General features: G+C 34.0%; 1 protein-coding gene across 2 annotated transcripts; it reads left to right on the top strand.

Annotated features, from left to right (window-relative positions):
* Window positions 1-26,401, top strand: LOC122056324 (PGR5-like protein 1B, chloroplastic). 2 transcript variants are annotated; one of them, XM_042618246.1, is made up of 11 exons: window positions 1-332; window positions 2,319-2,434; window positions 2,515-2,611; window positions 2,731-2,831; window positions 21,275-21,331; window positions 22,195-22,271; window positions 23,798-23,849; window positions 24,698-24,808; window positions 24,895-24,992; window positions 25,084-25,155; window positions 26,181-26,401. In XM_042618246.1, exons 1-10 carry the CDS (start codon window positions 134-136, stop codon window positions 25,151-25,153), a joined length of 978 nt encoding a protein of 325 aa, XP_042474180.1. In that variant the 5' UTR covers window positions 1-133; the 3' UTR covers window positions 25,154-25,155; window positions 26,181-26,401. The 2 variants fall into 2 exon arrangements, with proteins under 2 accessions (XP_042474180.1, XP_042474172.1); XM_042618238.1 differs by having other exon boundaries at window positions 2-332; window positions 26,175-26,401.
* Window positions 26,402-26,886: the final 485 nt, after the last annotated feature.

Below are 26,886 nucleotides of genomic sequence, written 5' to 3' on the forward strand. Positions count from 1 at the left end.
AAATGTCCTCCACAGGTTCCGCCCGCCCCACACTCCTTATCCCTCTCACTCTCTCTCCCGCTCACCTCCTCCTTCATCTTTCCGATCCGAATTCGAACTCAACTACGAACGAACAACGCAGCGGTCGATTCCAATGGCGACCGAGATGGCCTGCCTCTCGTCGCTCGTCTCCCCGCGACGCCCTGCCCTGCTCCGGCCCCCCTTCCGCTGCCGATCCTCGCACCTACTCTCCCCTTGCGCTCTTCATCTCCCCTCGCAGCACTTTCGATCTCACCGAAACCTCGGCCGCAGAGCCCACCCCTGCACCTTGAGGGCCACCACCGACCAGCCAGGTTAGAAGGACCTGTTTAACCTGTTTGTGTTTTGTAACATGTCAGATCCCACCCCTACTTTAACCCTTTTTTTTTTTTGCCGGATGAAGGTGTTTGGGCTGTTCTATTAATCATGTTTTGGGTCTGTTCTAATGTATTTATGGACTAGAGTTGTGTTCTTCGTTTGTTAATGATCTATTCTTTTTTCTTTGAACGAATCCATCGTAGATCATTAGCTGCATTCAGTGTGTGAATCTGGGTTGTAACGATATATTTTGCCCAAATAGATGATGCCCTGAAAGCTTGCTTACATAGTAAATGGCTTGTCAAACTTTGACAAAGAAAATGTGTGCATGCATATCGGTAGAATTGAATTTTAAAATAGGTATTGGAATCCCAATGGCTTACCATTGCAAAATTGCTTACCGATATTTTTCCCTCCTGTTAATCACATAATTGCCTTACATGATACAAAAAGATGGCCCTCCGTTTAGGACACATGCAAACCCCCCATTATAAATCCACTATATGGGTGTGGTTTATAATTTTTTTTTATAAATCGGTCCCAAAATCTTAGGACCGGTTTATACTTTTTTTTTATAAAAAAAAGATGCAAAGAGGGTTTATGCGCTCTCTCTTGCCATGCGTGTGAGGGCAGTAGGCTAGGTCAGTAGGCTCGCTGCCCTATTTAATGTTTTTTTATTTTTAATTTTTTTTTTGTTTATTTATATTTTTGTTAAAGATTTGTTTTTATTGAATTATTATTTTTACATAAATAAATATATAAAATTTAAAATACTAATATAATTATAAATATTAAATTAAAATATTAATTAATATTATATATCGTAAATGAAATTATAAATAAAGATAAGTGAAAAATATAAATAAAAATAAGTAAATTGATAGTGAGGTCATAAAAAATTTGTTGGAAAGGTTTATGATAGTGGAGAGGGGTTTTTAAAAGGAGTGAGGTTTTTAACTTTTCATATGGCAGGTTTACAACTGTGTGCAAAAAATAGTTCCTTAGTAATGCATAGAGATTCTAGGTAGGGCAGCACCAACAAAGGGCAATGAAAAAAATGTGCATTTTCATTTTGATAAGCATCAAAGTAAACAAGCACTTTTAAGTATATTCTCTATTTTTATATGTTGGGATATTACATTTAATTTATATGATAAGACCTTTTTTAATACCAAACCGGCACAAACTCTTGTGAGATGAAAAAGGCTAATTAAATAATTCAGCATTATTCGTTTCTTTTTATTCCCTATTTTTTCCCCCTCAAATATCACCAAGATATATATATTCTTTAAGTTAAAGTACTTATTTTGATATTTGAGGATATGTGGCATGGGAAAAATTGGTCATTTCAAACAAAATAGGATCTCCATGAATAACCAGTGAGATTTCATAAATAATTCTGATTCTAGAGTAGTTTTTGTTTTGATGCAGCTCTAACTATTGCTATTTTTTTAGGTTAATGTTTGTATTCATTTTGTTTTATTGTTTTGTTTGTGTGTCTACACATATATTATACTGAAAACAATAATTAGTAAAGAGAAGGAAGGAATGGAAGTGGAGGGGGTAGGAAGGCTTACATCAAATCTTGGCAATCCTCCCCTTCAATTTGGTAAGGATAATAATATGGTGTTAGGGTTTCCTTTATAGGGTTTTCCAAAAGAATTTTAATTCCAGAGTGAGTTTTTGTTTTGATGCAGCTCTAATCATTGCTATTTTAGGTTAATGTTTGTATTCATTCTGTTTTATCAGTTTGTTTTATGTGTCTACACGCATATTATATTGAAAAACAATAATTAGTAAAGAGAGGGAAGGAATAGAAAATGGAGCACTTGACTGAGTTTATTTATATGTAATGTTATACCTCTTACAATTATGCTGGCCATACCCCATTTGAGACTAAACTATATACTCTACCAGAATACATTTTTAATGGTCACCCATCACATCCTAAATGTACTCTCACATCATTTTTTTGCTTACAGGTCAGTTTCAGAATGATGAAGTTGTTGATAGCAAAATCCTACAATATTGCAGCATAGATAAGAAGGATAAAAAGACAATAGGAGAGCTTGAGCAAGAATTTCTTCAAGCTTTGCAAGTATTATAACTACATGATCATGACTTTGCTTTGTTTTGATCTATTCTTACCTTTTTTTTTCTTCTTCTTCTTATTTGTAGTCATTCTATTTTGACAAAAAGCCAATAATGTCAAATGAAGAATTTGATAATCTCAAGGAAGAATTAATGTGGGAAGGAAGCAGCGTGGTCATGCTAAGTATATCATCTGTTTTCTCAAGTCTCTTGAAGTCTTCCTTATTTGTCTCTGCCAACTATCAACTAAATGTTTGAAGACCGCTTGAAAACCAGCATCATTGCTTTTTATTCATTTAACAGGTCCAGATGAGCAGAAGCTTTTGGAAGCTTCAATGGCTTATGCGGCTGGAAAACCCATAATGACAGATGCTGAATTCAATGAACTGAAGCTGCGACTAAAGGTTCACTAATCTTTTTTTAGTACATGAAGTGACTGTTGACTAGAATAACATGATATTTCCGTCTAATGCAAGCTTCTTGATAAAGTGGTCATGGACGATCAACTTTAAGCAGCCTTATTATGCAAAAGTATAGAGGCCGTTTCCAATCCAAAACATGACATTGTTATATTGTCTTTTTAAAAATTTTTTTTGCTCCTTTTCTTGAGGTCAATACTTGTACTCATATGAAAATATTAGACGTGTTATTATTAGGTGACTATTAATTTTCAACTATCATCATCATCAAGTCTTATCAATCTCAATATTTTGAACTTGTTTGCAAAGCTATCACTAGTAATATTTATACAAATTAAACATTATTTATTACATTAGAGTTTTCTTTGTGCTAATTGATTTGTCTTAGTTAAATCTATAAATAATCTTTAATCGTGTTAGTATCATGGCTTGAAATCTCGTATTGTGTCCAACGGCATGGTTGAAGTATATCATTTTGAAAAATTATCTAAACTCAATACCACTTGGTGTTAGCACAAGAAATCTGTTTGTGTGAATAATGTTGATGAGTATCGTGTCATATTAACATTTGACATGTTACAAAACACATCAAGATGAATTGAAATAATGTTTATAATCTTTTTGCAGATTTTATCCATATAGTACAATGTCATAATTCAATGTCAAAACTTTGTCATTCTAGATGAGTTAACTATACAATTGTGTTTCTTATTTTTATTTTTTATCTCCTTTGCCTTTGCCTTTGCCTTTGCCTTCGCCTACAATTATCCACCAGTACCATAAAATCGACATAGTATTATTCCAATCAATGTCCACGAAATCGATCCGATTGAGATTTTGAAACTTGATTAGTACCATCTCAATATTTTTTATTTATTTATATTGGAACTAACTCCGCCCATGACCAATTTTTCCGTCATGGCCCGTCCCAAGTCTGGATAAAGGAGGAGAGTTTCATTAGGTTGCCATCCAACGTTAAACTATGACAAATGTGCAATGAATGGATACATTAAACTATTGTGCTAATACTAGGTTATTTTCCAGAAGGAACGTATTGCAGGTTTGACTGTAATGTCTTAGTAAGGACCGTTACATCTCTAGAATTCGGGTGTAGTGATAAATATATAAGAGTTCGTATTGTAGGGTCCGACTGTAACATAGGACCGCTACATCTTTATGAAAACTTAGGTGTAATGTTAAATAGGCAAGAGTTCTCATACTATAGGTTGGATAAGAATAAATACAACAACAACCAAGCCTCATCCCACTAGGTGAGGTCAGCTATATGGATCCTTTTACGCCATTGAGCTCTATCTCCTACTATATCATCATCTATATTTAAATAAATTTTATCTTGTTTTATAGTTTTTAACTAAGTCATTTTTGGTTTTCCTTTTCCTCGTTTGATGTGTGTTTGCCATAGTTTCACATCGCTTAATTGAAGCATTTATTGGTCGTCTAAGTACATGCCGATTCCATCTTAAACGTGTCTCTCAGAGTTTTTTCTCAATAGATGCAACTCCAACTTCCTCTCTAATGCTCTCATTTCTTATTCTGTTCATCCTCGTATGTCCATACATTCATCTTAATATCCTCATCTCTGCAACTCTCATCTCATGCATGTGCTTGAGATATAGCCCAACATTCAACTGTATATAACACAGTAGGTCTAACTGTGGTTTTGTAAATCTTTCTTTTAAGTTTTAGAGGTAATTTACGGTCACATAAAACACCCGACGCGCTCCTCCATTTCAACTTGCTTGTATTCTATGTAAGACATCTCTCTTAATCCCTCCATCGTTTTGCAAAAATGATTCTAAATATTTAAATCTCTCGGTTCTGAGCAACTCGTCATCTCCTATCTTAACAATTATCTCATTATGTCTAATATTGCTAAACTTAAATTCTATATATTCTGTCTTTATTCTACTAAGTCTAAAACCTTTCCCGCTAGGATTCTAGTTTAGTATTGACTCTTTCACGTGTTTTATCTACCAAAATAATATCATCTGCAAACAACATACACTACGGTACTGTGTTTTAAATGTGTGTAGTGAGTTCGTCTATAATTAATGTAAGAAGTTAGGGACTTATAGCTGATCTCTGATGTAACCCTATCTTTATTAGAAATGCTTCAGTTATTCTGCTTGAAGTCTTTACTCTGCTCGTATATATCCTTACATTAACATTTCTCTTTTCTAGAATTCTCTATATAATTTCTCTTGGGACTCTATTATAAACTTTTTCTAAATCAACAAATATCATGTATAGATCTTATTTTTACTCTCGATATTTTTCAAATAGTTGTTTAAGAAGATGTATAATTTCTATTGTCGACCTTCCAAGTATGAACCCAAATTGATTTTCGGTCACCTATTCCTTCCTTAATCTTTTTTCTATTACTTTTTCCTAAAGTTTCATGGTCTGATTCATTAGTTTAATACCCTCATAGTTTGTACAATTTTGTACGTCTCCCTTATTCTTATATAAGAGAACTAAAGTACTGGATAAGAGTAAATATTATAAGAACACTAATAGTCTAAGATTTGAAATATGGAACATAGGAACCCTCATTGGTAAAACAATGAAGTAGATACAATAATTAAGAGAAGAATTAGTATTTTGTGTGTAACAAAATGGGTAGACGAGAAGGCAAACATGATAGAGAACTCGAGTTTTAAATTATGCTATATAGGAAAAAGTAAAACAAGAAATGGAGTGAGTATTGTTGTAGATAGTTCATTAAAATATAAAGTTGTAGGAGTGAGAAAGGTGTATAAAATTATAAATCTCGAGATAGTAGTGGCGAACGTAACTCTATACGTAATTAACATATATGTACTTCAAGTAGGATTAGATAAAGATACCAAATCAAGGTTTTGGGACGACCTAGATGAAGTATTACAAAACATTCCGCCAAATGAAATAATTTTAATAGGAGGCAGTGTAAATGAGTATGTCGGAGTGAAAAATGAGGAATATGAAAGAGTGTATGGGGGTTATGAGTTAGGCTAGTTATTCAATAAGCAAATTAAACGGCGGTCCAGTTAATTTTTTTTATTATTCTAAATAGATGTTTTTATTAATAAAAATTTGTTAAAAACCGTATGTGTTTGTTAGGATTTGAATCCAGGTCTCCTAGTTGAGGACTAAGAATCCTTACTAATTAGACTACAATAAATTAATATTCACATTTGATAGTTAATTATTTTATAACTAATCACTAATTTTCTTTTCATACTTAGAAAGATATTTTTAAAAGTGTGAAAATAATTCCGAACGCTAGATTGATGGTTCTGACCATTGAGAGGGAGGAGTTTTTTTTTTAATGGTTCAAATTATGATTGTTTTTTTGATTAATGATTACGATTTAGTCCTTATACCCTAACCCTAAGGGGTATACTATACGTAGACAACTTAAATAAGTGTAAGTTTTTTTTAACCATTTTAATTTTTTTTAATATAATATAATCTTGAACCATGATGAACCGTGGTGAATTGTGCATAAATTGTAAACCGACGATTTTGAACCGTGAACTGTAACTGTCGTGGACGGCTAAGGTTATGGGTCGACCCAGGAATCGTCGAATCGGCGGTTCTGAATCGTTGAATTGGCGGTTTCGAATCGTCAGTTCTGAATCGTCGAATTGACAGTTCCGTACTATTGAATTGATGGTTCAGAACCGTCAAACCGGTAGTTCTCAATAGTCGAATCGGCGGTTCCGAACAGTCGAACCGACGATTCCGAACTGGTGAACCGTCGGTTCCGAATCGAGTCGGGTCTAGTTATGTGTTTGGAACAAGAATGAAGAAGGGAAAATTATATTGAATCTTGCGATATCATATGACCTTATACTAACTAATACGTTTTTTGAGAAAAAAAGAAGAATAGTTGATCATGTTCAAAAGTGGGAATAGTAAATCACAAATTGACTTTCATATGATTATGAAGAAGGATAGAAAGATTTGTAAAGATTACAAGGTCATTCCTAAAGAAAGCTTAACTACTCGACATAGGTTAAAAGTATTGGATATACGCCTCAATTATAGTATCACTAGAAGGAAAATATACATAACTCCTAGAATCAAGTGGTGGAAGTTAAATATGAGAAACAAAACATATTTAAGGAGAAGGTAGGAGTACAAATATTAGGTGAAATATATCGCGACTCTAATACGACATGGAATAAGATAATATCGAATTTGAAAATAATAGTTAAGAGTGTACTCAGTGAGTCCAAAGGGCATGCACCACCAAGTAATGAATCTTGGCAGTGAAATAAGAAAGTACAGAAGAAAGTGAAGGAAAAAAGAAATGCTTATAAGGAATTATATATTTGTAAGAACGAAGAAAACTTTAAAAAATATACAATAGCCAAGAAAGATACTAAAAAGCAGTGAATGGAGTAAAAAATATTTTTTTGACTGATTATATTGAAAATTGGATACAAAAGAAGGAGAAATAGACATTTATACAATAGCTAAAGTGAGAGAGGAAGATGAGATCTTATCCAAATAAAATATATTAAAGATATGTAATAGGGTACTAGTACATGGTGGAAAAATAAAGAGTGGTGGAAGTGATATTTTCATTAATTTTTTAATAAAGGTTTAGGTGACCAACTTAGGCAATTTAAGTAGATTAAATGAGTATAGAAATTTAAATTTTTATCGTAAAATTCAAACTTCAAAAGTAGAATAAGTTTTAAATGGAATGCAAAATGAAAAAGCCGTTGAACTAAGTGATATTCTGATAGAGGTATTGAAATATCTAGGGAATAAGGTACTGAATGATATACAAAATTATTTAACATGATACTGAAAACGAAAAAAAATGTCAAATCAATGAATGGAAATACTCTAGTTCCCTTATATAAGAACAAGAGAGATATATAAAATTGTACAAACTATAGAGGTATTGAGCTAATGAGTCATACTATGAAACTTATGGAAAAAGTCATAGAAAAAAGATTAAGGAAGAAGACCATGGTGATCGAAAATTAATTTGGATTCATGCATTGAAGGTCGAGCTATACATCTTCTCACGCAGCTAATTAAAAAGTGAAACATCCTAGAACCCCTTTTTTATACCTTTCACCAAACATATAGTACCCACATTTAAGAAATTTGAATTAAACAACCAAGCTCCAAAGATTATATGCATTACGAACTAGTACAACATGATACCAAAAAATAAATTTATGTTTGAACATCATAATAGTAAATAATTCTACAAGAGAGCAGAAACTGCAACCAACTAGTGAAAGGAACTTAAACCGACTATCAATCACATAACTCGACATTGACATTAGGACCCAACATCCTAACGCATGTCAAAACTTAGACAAATAAAAGAGGCCCTTGGGTATGCACTGCCAGGTACAAGAAAGCTCATCCGTCAAGTCCTTTCGTCTCCTCATTACCTGCACTATATGGATCTAGTGAGTCTAAAGACACAGCAAGTTCAACCATTTATAAAAATAATATCCGTTCGCATTTAAGAGAAATATTCTTTTCTTTATTTTATAATTTACCATGTAAGAAACGAAAAACAACGACATTAGTTTCATGAATTTCCTCCTCATAAATTACAAGAATTCAATTCATCAGATGTAGTTACTTTATACTTCAATCTCTGATCATTTGGCCAAACTTTTATTTTAGTACTAGGTTGGTAAGATTCACTATACACTTCTTAAGTCGGATTCCCAAATCTCTCTGCTTCAATAAGGTTCACCAGATCCTTCTTAAGCCGGATTCCCAAACTTCTTTTATTTTGATAATGTTCACTAGATCTGTCTTAAGCCGGATTCCTAAACCTCTTTTGTTTTGATAAGATTCACCAGACCCTTCTTAAGCTAGGTTCCTCTATCCATCACATTGTCACATACAGATCACATTATTAAAAACAAGACAATATTACTTTTCATGCATAGGAAGACATTGCTAAATAAATAAAATAATTGTTTGCATGCTAAAACAAACAGTCAACTTACGTGCATCAACATCATACTAACAATTATGATAATATGCTAAAACAAACAGTCAACTTGCATGCATCAACATTCTACTAGCAATTATGATAATAGAGTTCAAGGTGCTAATAGATGGGAGGTAAATAAATAAAGAAATGCAGAGAAAAGGATCCTGCCTTATGCCCTCCCATCTACCCTTCTCCGGTCATTATACCTCACCTCGTAACCTCCCCCTTTTTTCTTCACCCGAACAACCCAGAACTCAAATCTTCGCTGCCGGTTCTTCTTCCCTCACCCGAACAACCCCTACAAGAAGCAGCAACTTCGAGCCCCTCTAGCATCTAAATTTTTCAACCAAAATTGGTAAAACTTCTTCAAATCTTGACAACCAATTCCAAAATTAAATGCAACACACATCAAAATATCATACTATGATCTATATAGTGTTGTAAATGCAAAAATAATGAAAGGGGACCTTGCCTTGGTGTCTTGCGTACAGAAGATAACTAGCGAGACGTAGGAAAAACACGACCTTAAGCGTTCTGATGACGTTCTTCCTCTATCTTCTCCAAAGTTGCTAAGGTTTGGATGAGGGGTGTGGGGAGGTCGACGACTTCAAGGGTTAGGGGAGAGGGAAAAAATATAAGGCATGTATTTAAAAGTGTAAGTCGGGTCGGCTTGCTAGCAAATCAGGGTGGGTTCGTTAACCTATTAACATATTAATTACTTAAACCCATAACTCTTGATTTATTTAAGTGAACCATTTTTTTTACACTACAATCCCCCCTAAATGAATTTCATCCTTGAATTTTTTTTAACTTACCGAATAACTTCGGGTAACGACTCTTCATGTCCGACTCGATCTTCCAAGTAGCCTCCCCATTAGAGTGATTCAACCATTTTACTTTGACCATCTTTATCGTCCTCCTTCGCAACTTCCTCTTCTGTCTGTCTAAAATCTGCATCGACTTCTCCTCGTAGGCCAAATCTAGTGTAAGCTGCAACGACTCATAGTTCAGGACGTGCGAAGGATTTGGCATGTACTTCCTCAATATCAATACGTGGAACACATTGTGTACCTCTGAATATTCGGTGGTAAGACCACTCTACCAATGCTCCCACTCTGTCTAGGATCTCAAAAGGTCTAATAAATCTAGGACTGGGCTTGTTAATCATCCCAAGTCGCATAATACCCTTCCGGGTGCTATTTTTACGAAGACATGATCACTAACTGCGAACTCGAGATTTCTTCTTCTCTTGTTAGCATAACTCTTCTATTGCCTCTGTGCAGTCTTCATCCTGTCTCGAATTCTAACTACTAAATCTGTAGTATGCTGAACAATCTCGGGCCCTATCTCGGATTTTAATTACTAAATCTGGAGTATGCTGAACAATCTCGGGCCCCATCTCAGCTCTTTCTCTGACTTCATCCCAATGAATAAGTGATCTACATTTCCTTCTATAAAGTGCCTCATAAGGAGCCATTTCTATAAACGACTGATAATTGTTGTTATAGGTGAACTCTACCAGAGGTAGCTTCTGTTCTCAACTCTTCGGGAAGTCAATCACACAAGCTCATAGTAAGTCCTCTAAGATCTGTATCATCCGTTCTGATTATCCATCTGTCTGAGAATAGAAAGATGTACTAAACAATAACTTGGTCCCCATGGCAGAAGGATGAAGTAAATCTTGGGTCTTTGTTCGACACTATAGAAACTGGGATTCATGTAGTCTGACTACCTCTCGAATGTACAGCTCCACGTATTATGTCATTGTAAAAGTCATCTTCATGGGTTGAGAGTGTGCTGATTTAGTGATACGATCAACGATTACCCAAATAGCATTGAAGCCCTTTACTATCCTCGATAAACCCACAACAAAATCTATTGTAATGTTCTCCCACTTCCACTTGGGAATAGGAAGTGGTCTAACCATCCCTGCTGGTCTTTGGTATTCCGCTTTCACCTGTGGACAAGTTAGGCATTTTGATACAAAATGTGTGGTATCTCGTTTCATATCTTGCCACCAATATAGTAGCTGCAAGTCCTTATATATCTTTGTACTCCCTGGATGTATCAAATAAGGAGAGTTATGCGCCTCGATCAACACTTTAACTCTAAGAGAATCAACACTGGGAACCAAAGTCGACCTCAGTATCTAACGAATCCATCCTCAACTGAATACAACCTCTTCGACCCTTAGACTCATCCATTTGTTTCCATTTCTGTAACTGCTCATCTGTCGACTGCCCTTCACGGATGCGGTCCCTCAAGGTAGATTGTACTATCAGAGTGGATAAGTTAAGAGCCTCACCCTAGCATACATCTCAAGATCAAATCTCCGAATCTCAGTTTGAAGAGGTCCCTGCATTGATAGTTGGGCTATGACTACCGTCTTCCTGCTCAAAGCGTTTGCAACTGTATTAGCTTTCCCGAGGCGGTAGTTAATATCACAATCGTAGTCCTTCACAAGCTCTAGCCATCGTCTCTCTCATATTCATCTCCTTCTGGTTGAAGATATACTTAAGACTCTTGTGATTGATATAGATTTTGCACTTTTCATCGTATAAGTAATGCCTCCAAATCTTTAGGGCAAAAACAACTGCGCTTAGCTCAAGGTCATGAGTCGGATAATTCTTCTTATGCACCTTCAATTGCCTAGATGTATATGCAATAACTCGATCATGCTGCATTAACACTGTGCCCAAACCTAGCTTCAGTGTATAACACATATTATCCTTGCCCTGATGGCATAGCTAAAACTAGTGTTGTGGTAAGTGCTTGATTTAATTGCTCAAAGCTGTTTTGACAATCAGATCTCCATATAAACTTGGCATTCTTCTTTGTCCGAGCTATCAAGGGCATTACAATAGAGGAAAAACCCTTGATGAATTTGTGATAATAGCTCGTTAAGCTTAAGAAACTGTATATCTCAGTTGCATTTCTAGGCACTGATTGACGACCTCGACCTTAGTCGGATCAACCTCTACTCCTCTCGAAATGATGTGGCCTAAGAATGCCACCTTGTCCGATCAGAATTCGCACTTGTTGAACTTACGAACAATTTTTGATCTTGCAGTATCTATAGTGTCGTCCTCTAGTACTGCCTGCGCTTCTCTCTGCTATGAGTAGATCAGGATATCGTCTATAAATACAACAATGAACTGATCAAGATACAGTTGAAATACGTAATTCATGAGATCTATGAAGATTGCTGAGGCATTTGTCAATCCGAATGACATTACCAAAAACTTATAATGGCCATAATGAGTCCTGAAAGTTGTCTTATGCACATCTGCTTTTTTTACCCTCAATTGATGATATCCCGATTGAAGATCGATTTTCGAGAATACTGAAGTTCCGTACAACTAATCAAATAAATCATTGATCCTTGGTAATGAGTATTTATTCTTTGTCACTTTGTTCAATTCTCGATAATCGATACAGAGTCTCAGACTTTTGCCTTTCTTCTTACAAAAAGCACCGGTGCGCCCCATGGGGAGAAACTAGGGCGAATAAATCCCTTATCTAGCAACTCCTGAAGTTGATCTTTTAGTTTTTTCATTTGTAGCTGCTAGGCGATACGGTTCCTTAGAGATCAGCACTGTATCGGACATCAACTTAATGGAAAATTCCACTTCTCTCTCAGGCGGAATGTCGGAAACATCATTAGGACATACACCAAAAAAGTCTCTTATCAACATCCACTTCTTCAATTGATTGGCTAGCTGAACTAAAATGATGCTGGTTAGAAATCCTTGGCAACCTCTACGCAAAAACTCCCTTGCACAAATACAAGAGATCATGTGTGACATCCATCTATTCAAGGCTGCTTCAAAGATAAACGATTCCCCTCTGGGTGGTCAGATAGATATTGACCTCTGTTAGAAATCAATCGAAGCTCCATATAGGGTTAACCAATCCATGCTCAAAATAATGTCGAACTCCGGCATTGACAACATGCTCGTACAATATTTTTCTGCAATTGGAGCTCCACATTCTTCACTAAATCAGTAGATAACATTACTTTCCCCATGGCACTGTAACTCTAAATCCCAATTCCGTACAAGGGTAAGATTCCCAACCGTTTTATATGGGATTCAGATATAAACAAGTGTGTAGCTCCAGAATCTAGCAAGATATAAGTGGCTACACCCGCTATAAATATCTTACCCGTGATATTAATATCATTATATTCCGTAGAAAAGTTTCTAATCTACTTCATCAAATTCCTGAAAATCCCCCTTCAAATTGTGAGCCTAATTCGGGATAAATAGATCAATAAAATGTAATCCTAAGCAATCATAAGTTTCAAATCTTACTCCCTAAACATTCTATGTTTTGAAATATACAACCTAACCACCCATCAATTCAAGTTTACTTCAACGATAATCCTTGCATTTGAACTTAGTATTCCAAATAATATGACAATATAAAATGCTGAATTTAACTAAAATATCTGTGAAAAGCTTAGTGTCTGGCTCTGCCTACTCGGTATGCATCGTAAAAACTCGGCCAGTCATGGGGCTTTAGACACTCAGTAGCTTTGTGCTTGTCTTCCCCACATATGAAGCGCTTACCTGATCCCCACACGCACTTGTCAAAGTGATGCCGTTGCACTCCTTGCACAAAGGTTTGTCACTTGATTTTGGAGCATCTGACTTTGGAGGTTGTTGTTTTTGTTGTTCTTGAGGCCTTTGCTCTTGTTCTATTGTTGCTGCTATTGGAGATGCTACCTCTTTCTCTACATCTCAAATTCAATATCCTTTAGGGCCTACTCTGCCCGGAAGGCCTTGGTAATAGCATCAAAGTACTCCATCGGGTCCTCCATTAGAACATCGCGGCGAATAGTAGGCTGTAAACCGTCCAAGAAGTGTCTCAACTTTTCCTCCGCATCATTGACAATTAAAGGCACAAAATGACATCCCTTGTCAAACTTTTGGACGTACTTCGCAACAGATAAGTCTCCCTGTCGGAGGCTCATGAACTCCCTCTTCACTCGTGGCTGCACATCTGTTGTGAAGTACTTCTCATAGAATATTTTCTTTAACCTCTCCCAAGTTAGGGTGCTCAGGTCAACTGACTTCTTTACTTCTTCCCACCATAAAGAGACATCCTCCTTGAGCAAATAGGTAGTGTAACGTACCCTGTTTGCATTTGTCATATCCATAAACTTGAATATTATCTCTAAAGATCTAATCCATCCCCAAAGAAATCCTTGCGGTCCATCCTCCTGAATCGCTCATAACTGCTTTTGGTCAAACTCTGCAAGCAGTTTCAGCGTGCTGCTATAATAGTTTCTCCATACCTTCTAGCATGCGAGTATTAGCGTCCATATGTGGAGGTGGAGGTGGTGGCGCCTCTTGTCTCCCTTCCGGCGAGGGTTGGGAGGTGGTGCCTCCTCATGCCTCCCCTCCTCATACTCTCTATTCCTCCTTACCTATTGCCTAGGTGGCATTACTAGAAAAAAAAATAAACTCATAATTCGCAAGTATAATTTAACGGTCATATCACCTAAATTCTTTCGTTTACTGAATGTTTAAACTTACAGACTTTGAGGCTTGACTTCTTGAGCTTCCCGTAACTAACAATGGCACAACCCTTTAACCAGGAACTTCACTCTGATATCAAATGAAACATCCTAGAACCCCTTTTTCATACTTTTCACTAAACATGTAGTACCCACCATAGTTGTCAAAGCGCACGGCACAAAAAAGCGCTAAGGGTCTTGGGGCTTAAAGCGTAAGGCGAAGCGCGACTTTACGGAAAAAAGCATAATAAACAAAAGGACTATTATTTTATTAAAAGTCTTTGAAAATGTCTCCAAAAATCCAAATAACGATAAATAAAATATTCTTTGATAAAGCTGTAGATTATTTAAAAAACTAAAATTAAATCAAAAGTCTTTGAAAATGTGATAGAGGAAATATCAAAATAATTATCTTCTTCATCTTTATTGTCCAAATCTACGTCATCATTAGCTTCATCACTTGATTTGTATCCATCGGTATCTTCTTCTTCAGTTTCATTATTAAGGCCAATCTCTTCATCTACAAGACTAGTTTGAGTTGAAGCTTGTTTTTTTTTTTGCTGAAGCAGATGATGATGCTCCTTTTGAAGAAGACACATTTCGAGATCGAAAGCCATATGTACTCTGACTAACCCTAGATGCTGATGCTACATCACTCCAACACAACTCTTCACTTTCATAGACTAAAAATTATTATCATTATCTTTATCACTGTCATCCAATTTTCCTAACCATTCATTACTATCATCTATCTCTGACAAAGTAATAGGATCAATCTTATCTCGCATGTCATATCTTCGCCTCAAAGCTCTATTGTACTTGATATATACAATCATTCAATCGTTGTTGAGACAACCTATTTCTTTTCTTAGAATGTATCTAAAAAAAATAAAAAGTAAAATGTTAAGTTGATAATATAAATTTTAATATGTATTAAAAAAACTCCAACTTACATGTTCAAAAACACTCCAATTACGTTCACAGCTTGAAGAAGAACATGTGAGATTTAAAATCTTCATTGCAAATGTTTTTAATTCAAGTTGATGCACCATAAGAAGACCACTAAGCATCTTAAAATACAAACACATATAAATTATAAGATTAGCTTTATTACCATCCAATATTGATATTGCACAATATATTTTTTATAAATTTACCTGGTGATTTTGAAGTTCTTTGTCGGATAGCCATTGGCAAATCAAAAAGTCCTACTTTCTTGTATTTTTCCAATTGATTTGTGATCTTGTCTTGTAAATCCTCACCTCTCATCAATCTAGATATGCACTTGCACAAACCCTCCATCACTTCTGTATCATTTTCTATGTCAGAGTTTGAGTAAAAACACTCTGAATTTAAGAAATATCCGGCTACATTCAAAGGTTGATGGAGTTAAACGTTCCATCTTTTATCAATGAATTCAAAAACACTACGATATTTTTCTTCATTATTGTTAAATGACACAGCGATAACTTCTTTGGTCCTGTCCATTGACTCATAAATATAACCCATATGAGACGTTTTTTCACCGTCTACCAGCCGCAATACTTTCACCAATGGGTCGCCAACTTTTAATGCAAAAACCATATTTTTCCAAAAAGAAGGCATAAAGATCACTTCTGCTACATGTTTTCCAACTGTCTCTTTAGAAAATTGACTATTTGCCCACTTTTTAGATGTAAACATCTTTCTTAGATTTGCTTGTTGTACATGAAACCACTTTAGAGTAAAAAAAAATGGTTGCGAAACGTGTCTTTGCAGTTCTTACCATGCCCCTCTGTCCAATAAACTCTCTCATCATGCTCAATACTTATGGTCTGTTGTAAATATAACCATTCACCATCAATGCCCGTTCATGCAATTTTCTGAGATGAGGAATTTTGAATATATCCTCGAGCAGCAAATCTAAATAATGAGTTGCACAAGAAGTCCAGTACAAGTGTGGAAATTAATTTTTCGAAAGATGACCTGAAAAAAAAAAATTTAGTTAAAAAAATTAAAAATATGATCCAATTATTAATTGGAAGTAACAAAAATTTAAAATATTACGTGCATTGACATTGCAGCTTATATTATTTGTTACAATCTGAACCACATTTTTTTTTCCAATGCGATACACAAATTTAAAAAATAACTCAAACATTTTGTCAGCTGTGTGCGAATAGCCTGAAGCATCAATTGATTCAACAAATACGCGTCCTTTGGGGTCATTCACCAAAAAATTTATAAGAGTCCTACCCTTTTTATCCGTCCATCCATCTGCCATGATTATGCACCCAAACTTAGCATGATCTTTTTCATGGGATTTGAGAAGCGAGTTCGCATTTGCCAACTCCTTCAAATACTTAACTCTCACTTCATGATATGATGTAGGTTTCATTCTTGATCCAAATTGTCCAATAGCTTCAATACAAGGCTCAAAAGAATCATATTTAATAGCATTGAAAGGAATTCCAGTATCATACATCCATCTTGTAAATTTCTCAACTGCACTATCTCCTAGCTTCTTTTTATTTTTAATCAAATTATCCTTTGTTTTTGCATGCCTTTGTATGACAATTTTATCAACATCTTCACAAAATAAAGATTAATAGGCCCTGTTTTTTACACTTTTTATCTTGGACCATAGGATGGATGCTTGGATCAGATATTGGTCGTTTCCCTTTCACTTTACTTTGATGATCATCTTCATGTTCTTCCAAATCTTCCAGATCATCAATATTGTCAGAATGAGGAATATCATCCATTTGGTTCTTCAAATTACTCTTTTTTTTTTTTTTTATATGAACTCTCTAATTTTGTCTTTAACATGCTCGGGACATTTCGGATAAGCTTTCACATTTCTATTGTCCCCAACTAAATGTAGCTTGTGTCGATAAATTCTTTCATTTGTTATTAGACTGTAAAAAATATAACTGACAATATTTCGATTTTTATGATCCGAACATGTTGCATAATTCCAAGCAATATCTTTTCGAGTAGATGGAATTGCTATATTTGACATGGTGAAGAATCAAGAGTCAAAATCATTGCAATTAATAATAAACAATCAATAAGTAAAATAATATAAAATAGTAAAAAATAAATTATCAAAATATAAATCTAATTTATATGAATTAATTAAATTAATTAGAATTTTTTAATTTTAAATATATATTTTATATATTTAAATCTGATTTATATGTATTAATAAAATTTATTAGTTTTTTATTTTAAATATATTTCTTATATATTTAAAATTTAAATAATTAAATCTGATTTAGAATTAATAAAATTTATTAGATATTTTTTAAAAAATATTATTTTATATATTTAAAATTTAAATAATTAAATCTGATTTAGAATTAATAAAATTTATTAGATTGTTTTATTTTAAATATTTTTTATATATTTAAATCTGATTTATATAAATTAATAAAATTTATTAGATTTTTTAATGTGTTTTTTTATATCTTTAAATTAAATTTATATGAATTAATAAAATTTATCAATTTTTTTATATTTTAATTTTTTATATATATTTAAATTTGATTTTCATGATTTAATAAAATCTATTAAAAAATTATTTTAAATATATTTAAATTTGATTTTCATGAATTAATAATTTATTAGATTTTTTTATTTTAAATATTTTTTATATATTTTATTAGGATAAATTAATTAGGCTTTCTGAAAGGTTGTTTGAACTACCCATTTAAATTGGAAGTTGATTGAATTAATTAAATGCAAAGTTCAAAAATAAAAAATCGTGATCTACGACTCACGACTGCAATGCCGAAGGCATCTGCGACGTCGGAGGCACCCCTTGACGCCTCCCGGCTTCGTAGAAGCTTCCCGTGATGCCTCCAGCGCCGCCGAAAGCTTCGCAGGACGCCTCCGGCGGTGTAGGAATCCCAGGATGCCTCAAACTTAAGGAATTAATAGAAATTGAGAACTTACCTCGAAATGAAGAGGCAGGCGATCGAAGAAGCAAGCGATCGAAGAAGCAGCAGTGACAGACGTGAATAAGCAGCAACGACAGACATGGAGAAGCAGCAGTGGTAGACGCGAAGAAGCAGCAGCGGCAGACGAAGAGACGAAGGTTTAAAGAGGTGTAATTAGGGCTTTAAATAAAATTAAAAATAAAAAAGGAATGTTTCTGCGAAGTGAACGACGCTTTCTTTGCTCACTTCCTAAACCTCTTGCGCTTCTGAGTTCTCAAAAGTGCAAGGGGTGCACCTTGCTTCGCTTCGTACTTAAGCGAGCGAAGCAAGCACTTTTAACAACTATGGTATCCACATTTAAGCGATTTGAATTAATCAACCCAACTTTAAAGATTATGCATTATGAACTGGTACAACATGATACCAAAAAATAAATTTATGTTTGAACATTATAATAGTAAATAATTCTTCAAGAGAGCAGAAAGTGCAACCAACTAGTGAAAAGAACTTAAACCGACTATCAATCACATAACTCGACATCGACGTTAGGACCCAACATCCTAATGTATGTAGAAATTTAGACAAATAAAAGAGACCCTCGGGTGTGCACTTCCTTCTGTCTTCTCGTTACCTGTACCACCATATGGATCTAATGAGTCTAAAGACACAGCAAGTTCAACCATTTATAAAAATAACATCCGTTCGCATTTAAGAGAAATATTATTTTCTTTATTTTATAATTTACCATGTAAGAAATGGAAAACAATGACATTAGTTTCATGAATTTCCTTCTCATAAATTACTAGAATTCAGTTTATCAGATGTAGTTACTTTATACTTCAATGTCTAATCGTTTAGCCAAACTTTTATCCTAGTACTAGGTTGGTAAGGTTCACCGGACCCTTCTTAAGTTGGATTCCCAAACCCTTATGCTTCAATAATATTTTGTTTTGGTAAGATTCACTGGACCTTCTTGAGCCGGATTCCTCTATCCGTCACATTGTCATATATAGATCACATTATTAAAAACAAGACATTATTACTTTTCATACATAGGAAGACATTGCTAAATAAATAAAATGATTTGCTTACATGCTAAAACAAATAGTCAACTTTCGTGCATCAACATCCTACTAACAATTATGATAATATGCTAAAACAAACCGTCAACTTGCATCCATCAACATTCTACTAGCAATTATAATAATAGAGTTCAAGGTGATAATAGATGAGAGGTAAATAAAAAAAGAAATGCCTAGAAAAAGATCCTGCCCTCGTGCCCTCCCATCCACCCTTCTTCGGTCACTATACCTCACCTCGCAAACTGGCCCTCTTCTTTTTTCACCCGATCAACCCAGAAAGAAAAACCCAAATCCTCGCCTTCGCTCACCTGAATAACCCCTACAAGACTTTGAGCCCCTCTAGCAACCATATTTTTCAACCAAAATGTAAAACTTCGTCAAATCTTCACAACCAATTCCAAAATTAAATGCAACACACATCATGATATCATACTATGATCCATATGGTGCAGTAAATTAAAAACAACGAAAGGGAACCTTGCCTTGGTTTTTTTGCGTACGAAAGATAACCAGCGAGATGTAGGGAAAACACCACCTTAAGCATTTCGACGAGGTTCTTCATCTATCTCCAAAGTTGCTAGGGTTCGATGGGGGGTGTGGGGAGGCCGACGACTTCATGGATTAGGGGAGAGGGAAAAAAAATATAAGGCATATATTTAAAAGGTTAAGCCGGGTCGGGTTGCTAGCAAATCGGGTCGGGTTCGTTAACCTATTAACATATTAATTACTTAAACCCATAACTCTTGATTTATTTAAATGAACCGTGTTTTTTTAACACTACAAAAAGTATCGGGAGCAAAAGCAAGATCTTATGATAGAGTCCCAATTGAAAAAATTCTAAAAAGAAGAGGTGTTAGCGTAACATATATTGAATTAATTAAAGATATGTATGCGGATGTAATGACTAGAGTGAAGACTTTAGACAGATTAACTTAGGGTTACATCAAGGATTAGCTCTAAGTCCTTATCTTTTTATACAAATCATGGACGAACTCACTGGACACATTCAAGACACAGAACCGTAGTACATGTTGTTTGCAGATGATATTGTTTTGTTAGATGAGATACGTGAAGGAGTAAGTGCTAAACTAGAATCTTGACGGGAAACACTAGAAGTGAAAGGTTTTGGGCTTAATAGAGAATATATGAAATTTAAGTTTAGTAATATTAGATATAATGAGATAATTATTAAGATAGGAGATGACGAGTTATTTGAAAGTGAGTTTTAAATATTTAGGATCATTTTTGTAAAAATAATAGAGGGATTAAGAGAGATGTCTTATATAGAATACAAGTAGGATCATTGAAATAGAGGTTAGCATCGGGTGTTTTATGTGATTCATAAAGTACCTTTAAAACTTAAATAGAAGTTCCACAAAATGGCGGTTAGATTTGCTATGAGTACTGAATGCTAGGCCATGACTCGAGCACATGAGCAGAAGATGAAAGTTGCAGAGATGTGGATATTAAGGTGAATGTGTGGACATACGAGGATAGACAGAATAAGAAATGAGAGTATTAGAAAGAAAGTCAGAGTTGCATCGATTGAGGGAAAACTCCGAGAGATGAAGAGGAAGAGGAAGAGGAAGACAAAAAAAAAAAAGAAGACATGGTTAGTAATAATAAAACAACATAAAATTTATTTAAATATAGATGATGATATAGTAGGGGATATAGCCCATAAGGATCCATATAGCCCACCCCATTTAGTGGGATAAGCTTTGATTGTTGTTGTTGTACCTAATTGCTACTTGATAGTATTTTTCTTTGTTACATATTGATTTGCAGTTCAACATACCATATTTTGGAGACATTGTACTTTATTCTATGATTTTCTTTGTTTTTTTCTTCTTCTTTGTAGATATTTGTTTCCCCTTTTTTTGTGTTTAGTATACATTATTATTTCCCTTGCATTTCTTTAGAAAGAAGGGAGCAGCACTGTAGAAGAAGGCCCACGATGTAGTCTCCGAAGTAGGAAGGTATCTCCTTATATTTCTTCAATTATGTAATAGATTTGTGAAATTTTTAAATCCAGTTTTATTTGTGTTCTATATAGTAACATATTGTATAATCGATCATTCTAGTTCTTTTTTGCATGCTTATTTTAATGTAATTATTGTTTAATTGTTTTATTTTACCTCTCAGCAAGAATGAATAACTAGTCAAGCTAATGTATCTCCTTAAGTGGATTTTAAAATGGCACTAGGGCCCGTTAAGGTAGTGGATCTACCTTTTAAGTGGATTTCAGAAATTCCTTGAGAGAATCTTGAGAACATAGCCTTTTTTTCACTACATACTTTTCCAAGATCATGCTCCCAAGGTTCTCTTAGAACTGGTTATTTATGTATTATGGAATTTATATAATATTTAAATCATCCACTTACTACTTTAGTTAACTGATTTGCTATTTATTTTACTTTGCTGAGATCATGCACCCTGGGATGTTAATGGGAAAATGATCAACTTGAGTAACATCACATTGTAATGATCATTTGAGGTTAGTACTCATAATTGCACTCGTGTTGACATATGTGTGTGGATCTGTGTGATGCTGGTATTTTTTTGAAATCTCAGATACATAGTGGTTGGGTTTTCCATGCTTCCAAGGCCAATATATTCTAGAGGTTGTTTGTTTCACTGTTGAACAACTAAATAATAAGTGATTTGACAGAGAAGAAAGCCTTATATACCTGAATAATTGTACAATACTGAATTGTGTCCAACCTAAGACATTATATATCTAACTTTGAAATGTCACTATAGCAAGATTCTTAGCGACTTAGAAACCGTATACAAGAATTGCAAGCAGAAATAAAAGTTACTTTTATTGTTATTTGTACAGGTTTATAGTGACTTATCTGTTGACTACTTCAAGATGTTCCTATTGAATGTGCCTGCAGCTGTTATTGCTCTTACACTGTGAGTGATACCTTTTCCCATAATGCATACTATTATATGATGATTGAGTCTAGATAATCTCTTGAAATTAAATTTAAGCAACAATTATTCTCAGGTTACTTACATCGCTGTTGTTTCTTTACTATCTCTATTCAGGAAATGCTTTCCACAATTGTATGGTTTGATCTTGAACATGGTTGTCAAAATTGGAATCAATGTCGAGATCAAGGTGAAGCCCAACAAATCGCAAGATAGGTGAACTTGGTATCATTTAGAAAAAATCAAAAAGAAAAAATGCTTCCTACATGAAATAACAGATTGTGTTCAATCAGGATGTACATTATATTTCATTAAATATTGTATAATTAATGACATGTATGCCTAGTATAGCATGATATTATTGTTATTATTTGATAAAATTATATTTTATAACTATTAGATAATAGTAAATTACTAATATAAGTCTATATGCATTAGATCATTAATTAATAATAAAATGTATCAATTAATACTGAAATGATAATAAAAATCAAGTCTTATCCTACTTGGTGAGGTTGACTAATTAATACCGAAGCAATAAATAACAAAAATGTACTATAATAGATAATTTCATCAAAATATCAAAATATATCACACTAATTGTTAAAATTATATTTATTACTACAAATTTAGTAATAATAATATATGATTGATATTATTTGATAAAACTATATTTGGTATTATACGGCTCAATTGCTTCCTAAATCACATCTAGGTTTCTCTCAATTAATAGTAATTTTGTTTAATTGACTCTAAAAGAGAGAGATACATGAGATTGGGGGTCTAGTTGGTGGTTGTTTACAAATTAACCCTCTTGTGCCTGTTTGCTAGAGTTCAATTTGGAGTAGGCATAAAGCACGCTGAAAACCTTGAATTTTTTTAATCAACCTAATTTAGACAAATTTTCAACCATTGACATCCAATTTTGTTCCTAATTTGGCAAAATTTCAATGGTTTCCATCGATTTTCTAGTGCAATCTAATTTATCTATAGACTATAGGTAATTTATTTAAATCTCGAGTTTTTTTTTATAACTTCCAAAGATCTTTTTGATATTACCAATTTCTCATGAAAGATTGGAATTTCCTATATTGATAACGAGCCAACTTTAGGCGATCCACATCACCCAATCTTGACAACCATGATCTTGAAGTTCTAAGGAATTAAAAGAGTAGAAGAAACCCCAACATGCTGAATGATGAATATATGAACTTCTTGTTGCATTTCCCTGTTTCAATTTAAAGCTGAAATTTGGGAACTTCTGATAGATACTGCATAGCTGTAAATTGTTGCATATGGTAACATGAAATACGTTTCTATAATCAATAATCTTAAGGTGCCAATGAGCTTCATTGGTGAGAGCCTTTGAAGTTGCTGTGGCCAGGGTTCACTCTTGTTGGTGTTTGTACCTTTTCTTTTCAAAAAAATAGTCTAACCTGTACAGTCCAACTGTCACATTCTTATAGCAGTACTCCTAAATCGATTTCATCTACTTTCTTTGATAACAGGTTTTTCTTTCTAGATGATTTGACAGGCTTTGAGATAACTTATCTTTTGGAGGTAAATATATCTTCTATATCTTTAGTGTGTTTCCTGATTTCTACCGACCATGAAGTTGGAGTTCAGTGCAGAAAAACAGTACTAAGCTGAATTAGTAGTCATAAGGTTTGACGCATAATTATTTCTGCAAACTGGTTTAGTTAACATAGCCGACATCCATGAGTTTTAATACGTGATGTGCCTGACTTCTAGATTACAAGGAATACACTAACAATTCCATCTGCATCCTTCAAAGGCTTATAGCCTGTCAGCACACGCACTTTCACCATTGTAAATGACCATGTATACTAATTTATTGAACCAACAGCCACCTCTTTGATAGTTTGGTATCTACAATTTCCTGGCTGCGCACAAACAAGTGGCTACAGAGAAGTGAAGTTTGAGGAGCATTATCTCTACAGAAACTAATTATGTATATCGTGTTCTTCAAAATTTAAAATAAATACCACTATTCTCATTGAGGTCACTGGCTAAAAGATACTCTCTCAAATCATTTTGAAATTTCAATTCAATACTGTTTTGCATACAAAATGCTTAATTGACTGTCAGGGTCAAGGAATATACACGTCATCAAGGATATCCTAAAACTAATTTATCAAATGTATTTTCAAATTCAATAAATTCACTGGTTGAGTTGGAATCCTTGGAGAAGAAAATGTTTTTCAGATCATCTTTATACTTGAAGCAGTAAGATAACAACCATGCACATGGTTATTGACTCGAGGGTCATTCTAGGTTTCTACTGCTCCTAATGTCATGATCCAGATAAATTCATTTAACCCATTTGTGTTTTATATCAAAATATTATTGCCAATTAATCTTTCAAATTTTATGTTGTCATGATGCAGTTACCAGAGCCCTTCAGCTTCATCTTTACATGGTTTGCTGCTTTACCATTTATTTTTTGGATAGCACAAACAATTACAAATGCCATAGTGAAAGATTTTCTCATCTTGAAGGTACGCGTCCATTGATCTCAGTAACTCTTGGTAGTTTCTTCTTTCCTTCATGAAATGCTAAATTGATTTCACTATTCATCTTTTAGGGACCCTGCCCGAACTGTGGTACGGAAAATGTTTCCTTTTTTGGGACTATATTGTCAGTGCCAAGTGGTGGCTCTACAAACACACTCAAATGTTCAAAGTAATTTTGACCTTTCCCTGCATTGTGTTTCTTAATACTAGTTTTCCTACTATTTTGATTTAAGTAATAATACACGTTGAATAATTTACAGCTGTGCCACTGCCTTGGTTTATGACTCAAGTTCACGGTTGATTACACTACCAGAGCCAAGCGAAGCATAAAGGTAAACATAATAGTTGTGATAATATCCTTTTCTGAAGACTAATTTTATTAAGAACTGATCAAGGCTCGGATATTGCCAACACTAGGATATAAAACCAAAACCTAGGAAAACATCATTTAACTTGTTTAATCCTCAGTTATTCCAACTAAAGCCGTAGAGTTAATTATTGAATCTGTAGACTTATGCTATATACAGAACAAAATATGCTAAAACATCAAGTCCAACTTGGGTATAAAGAAAACATAAAATGGAAACACACTACCATGTGTTATGGCGTGTTTCTATAAGAATACTTAATAACTTGGAAAAACCATTTGGTGATTGTATGTCCAGTGTCCATAAAATATGCCAACGTTGTCCATATCCATCCATCTTTCCTTGTCTTAAATTCTCTTTCCATTCTTGCCCATGGTTGGCTGACTGAGCATGTGTGATGATGTCCCTTCAATTACATTTCTACCCTACATACAATGGGCCAAAGTGAGAAATGAGTGAATAAACGACCTACTTTCTTCAAACAAGCTATTTTTAGGAATCAAAAGGAGTTTTTGATTAATAATAATTTTTCCACCAAACACGGGAAAATTTACAAAGTATCTTCTTAGAAACTATTTTCAGTGAAACACATAAAAGTTATATATATATATATATATATATATATATATATATATATATATATTTGGTCCAATGATAATTTCAGTGATTTGTTTGCGGTGTCAGCACATTAAATTTAAAACTAAATGGTAAATTAGTCAATGGAATTGCCTATTGTGTTACTGGAGCTTGACCTAGCTGTTCCCCGTATGTGTTCTGTTAAATCACTTCTCAACGGAGTTTATTCTTGACTACCATCAACACTGGTTTATTGATTCCTCCACAGCATTACTGACTGCCGCTTCCTTGATGGGACAATTTGGTCGTTCGATCAATTAACCCAAAAACTGTTAGAAAATAAATCATTATACATTTTTATCAGTCACCTTATCATTAGTATAACCTATTTACTAATTCTTTTACAGCTTCAGGAATTACATTCCCATAAAGAAGTGGATAACAAGGGTGCTGTTTGAACTCCAATTTCTCATACGTATGGTCTTGGAGAGGGCTTCAAGTCAATTGCTAATCAACGGAATTGTAGTTTTATATGTACATACTATAAACCTGCTATAATTTGAGTTCTGAACTAAAGCTTGCTTCAGTAATGTAAGTTCCCTGTATCATAATAAAATGTTCAATTTCCTGGTAATGATGATTTTTTTTTCTCTGGGAGGCATTAATTTTGGACTCGAGCAAATACTGTTTATTTGAAACTATTATTACCCGCGTCTAAAAACAAAAGCATATTTTCACATTGTTAGCAGAGAATTTGGAGTTCCGGACTAAATATTTACATCAACTTTAAGTTAAAATTAGTTTATGTTATATCAATCTGCTTAAATGTATTTTTTTTGATCAATTCTCAATGGGCAGAAAATGATTTATTGGGTGTATGATGTCTTTCATGTAAAGGATTATTGCATTAGATAAAATATCTTTCGTAATTTATGTATTTGTATTTTGTTATGAGATTGACGATATTGGATAGCTTGAGATTAGTTATATCACCCTAGGCTCTATCATACTGAAATATGATAATAAACTATCAAAAATGTAAATTTAATGCACTAATAAATTTACAAAATTAAATCGTCTGAATTGGACATTTTTGAAGACGGTCTTGAAACAACATTA

This window comes from Zingiber officinale, chromosome 1B (genome assembly GCF_018446385.1).
Source record: "Zingiber officinale cultivar Zhangliang chromosome 1B, Zo_v1.1, whole genome shotgun sequence".
Taxonomy (NCBI): domain Eukaryota; kingdom Viridiplantae; phylum Streptophyta; class Magnoliopsida; order Zingiberales; family Zingiberaceae; genus Zingiber; species Zingiber officinale.

Bases quoted from the DNA above. Each gene is read 5' to 3' on its own strand.
- LOC122056324 (XM_042618246.1), top strand. From the start codon at position 134: ATGGCGACCGAGATGGCCTGCCTCTCGTCGCTCGTCTCCCCGCGACGC. The intron at 2,832-21,274 runs GTTCACTAATCT...GCATTTCTTTAG, and splicing joins AACTGAAGCTGCGACTAAAG to AAAGAAGGGAGCAGCACTGT. The intron at 24,809-24,894 runs GTACGCGTCCAT...TTCATCTTTTAG, and splicing joins AAGATTTTCTCATCTTGAAG to GGACCCTGCCCGAACTGTGG.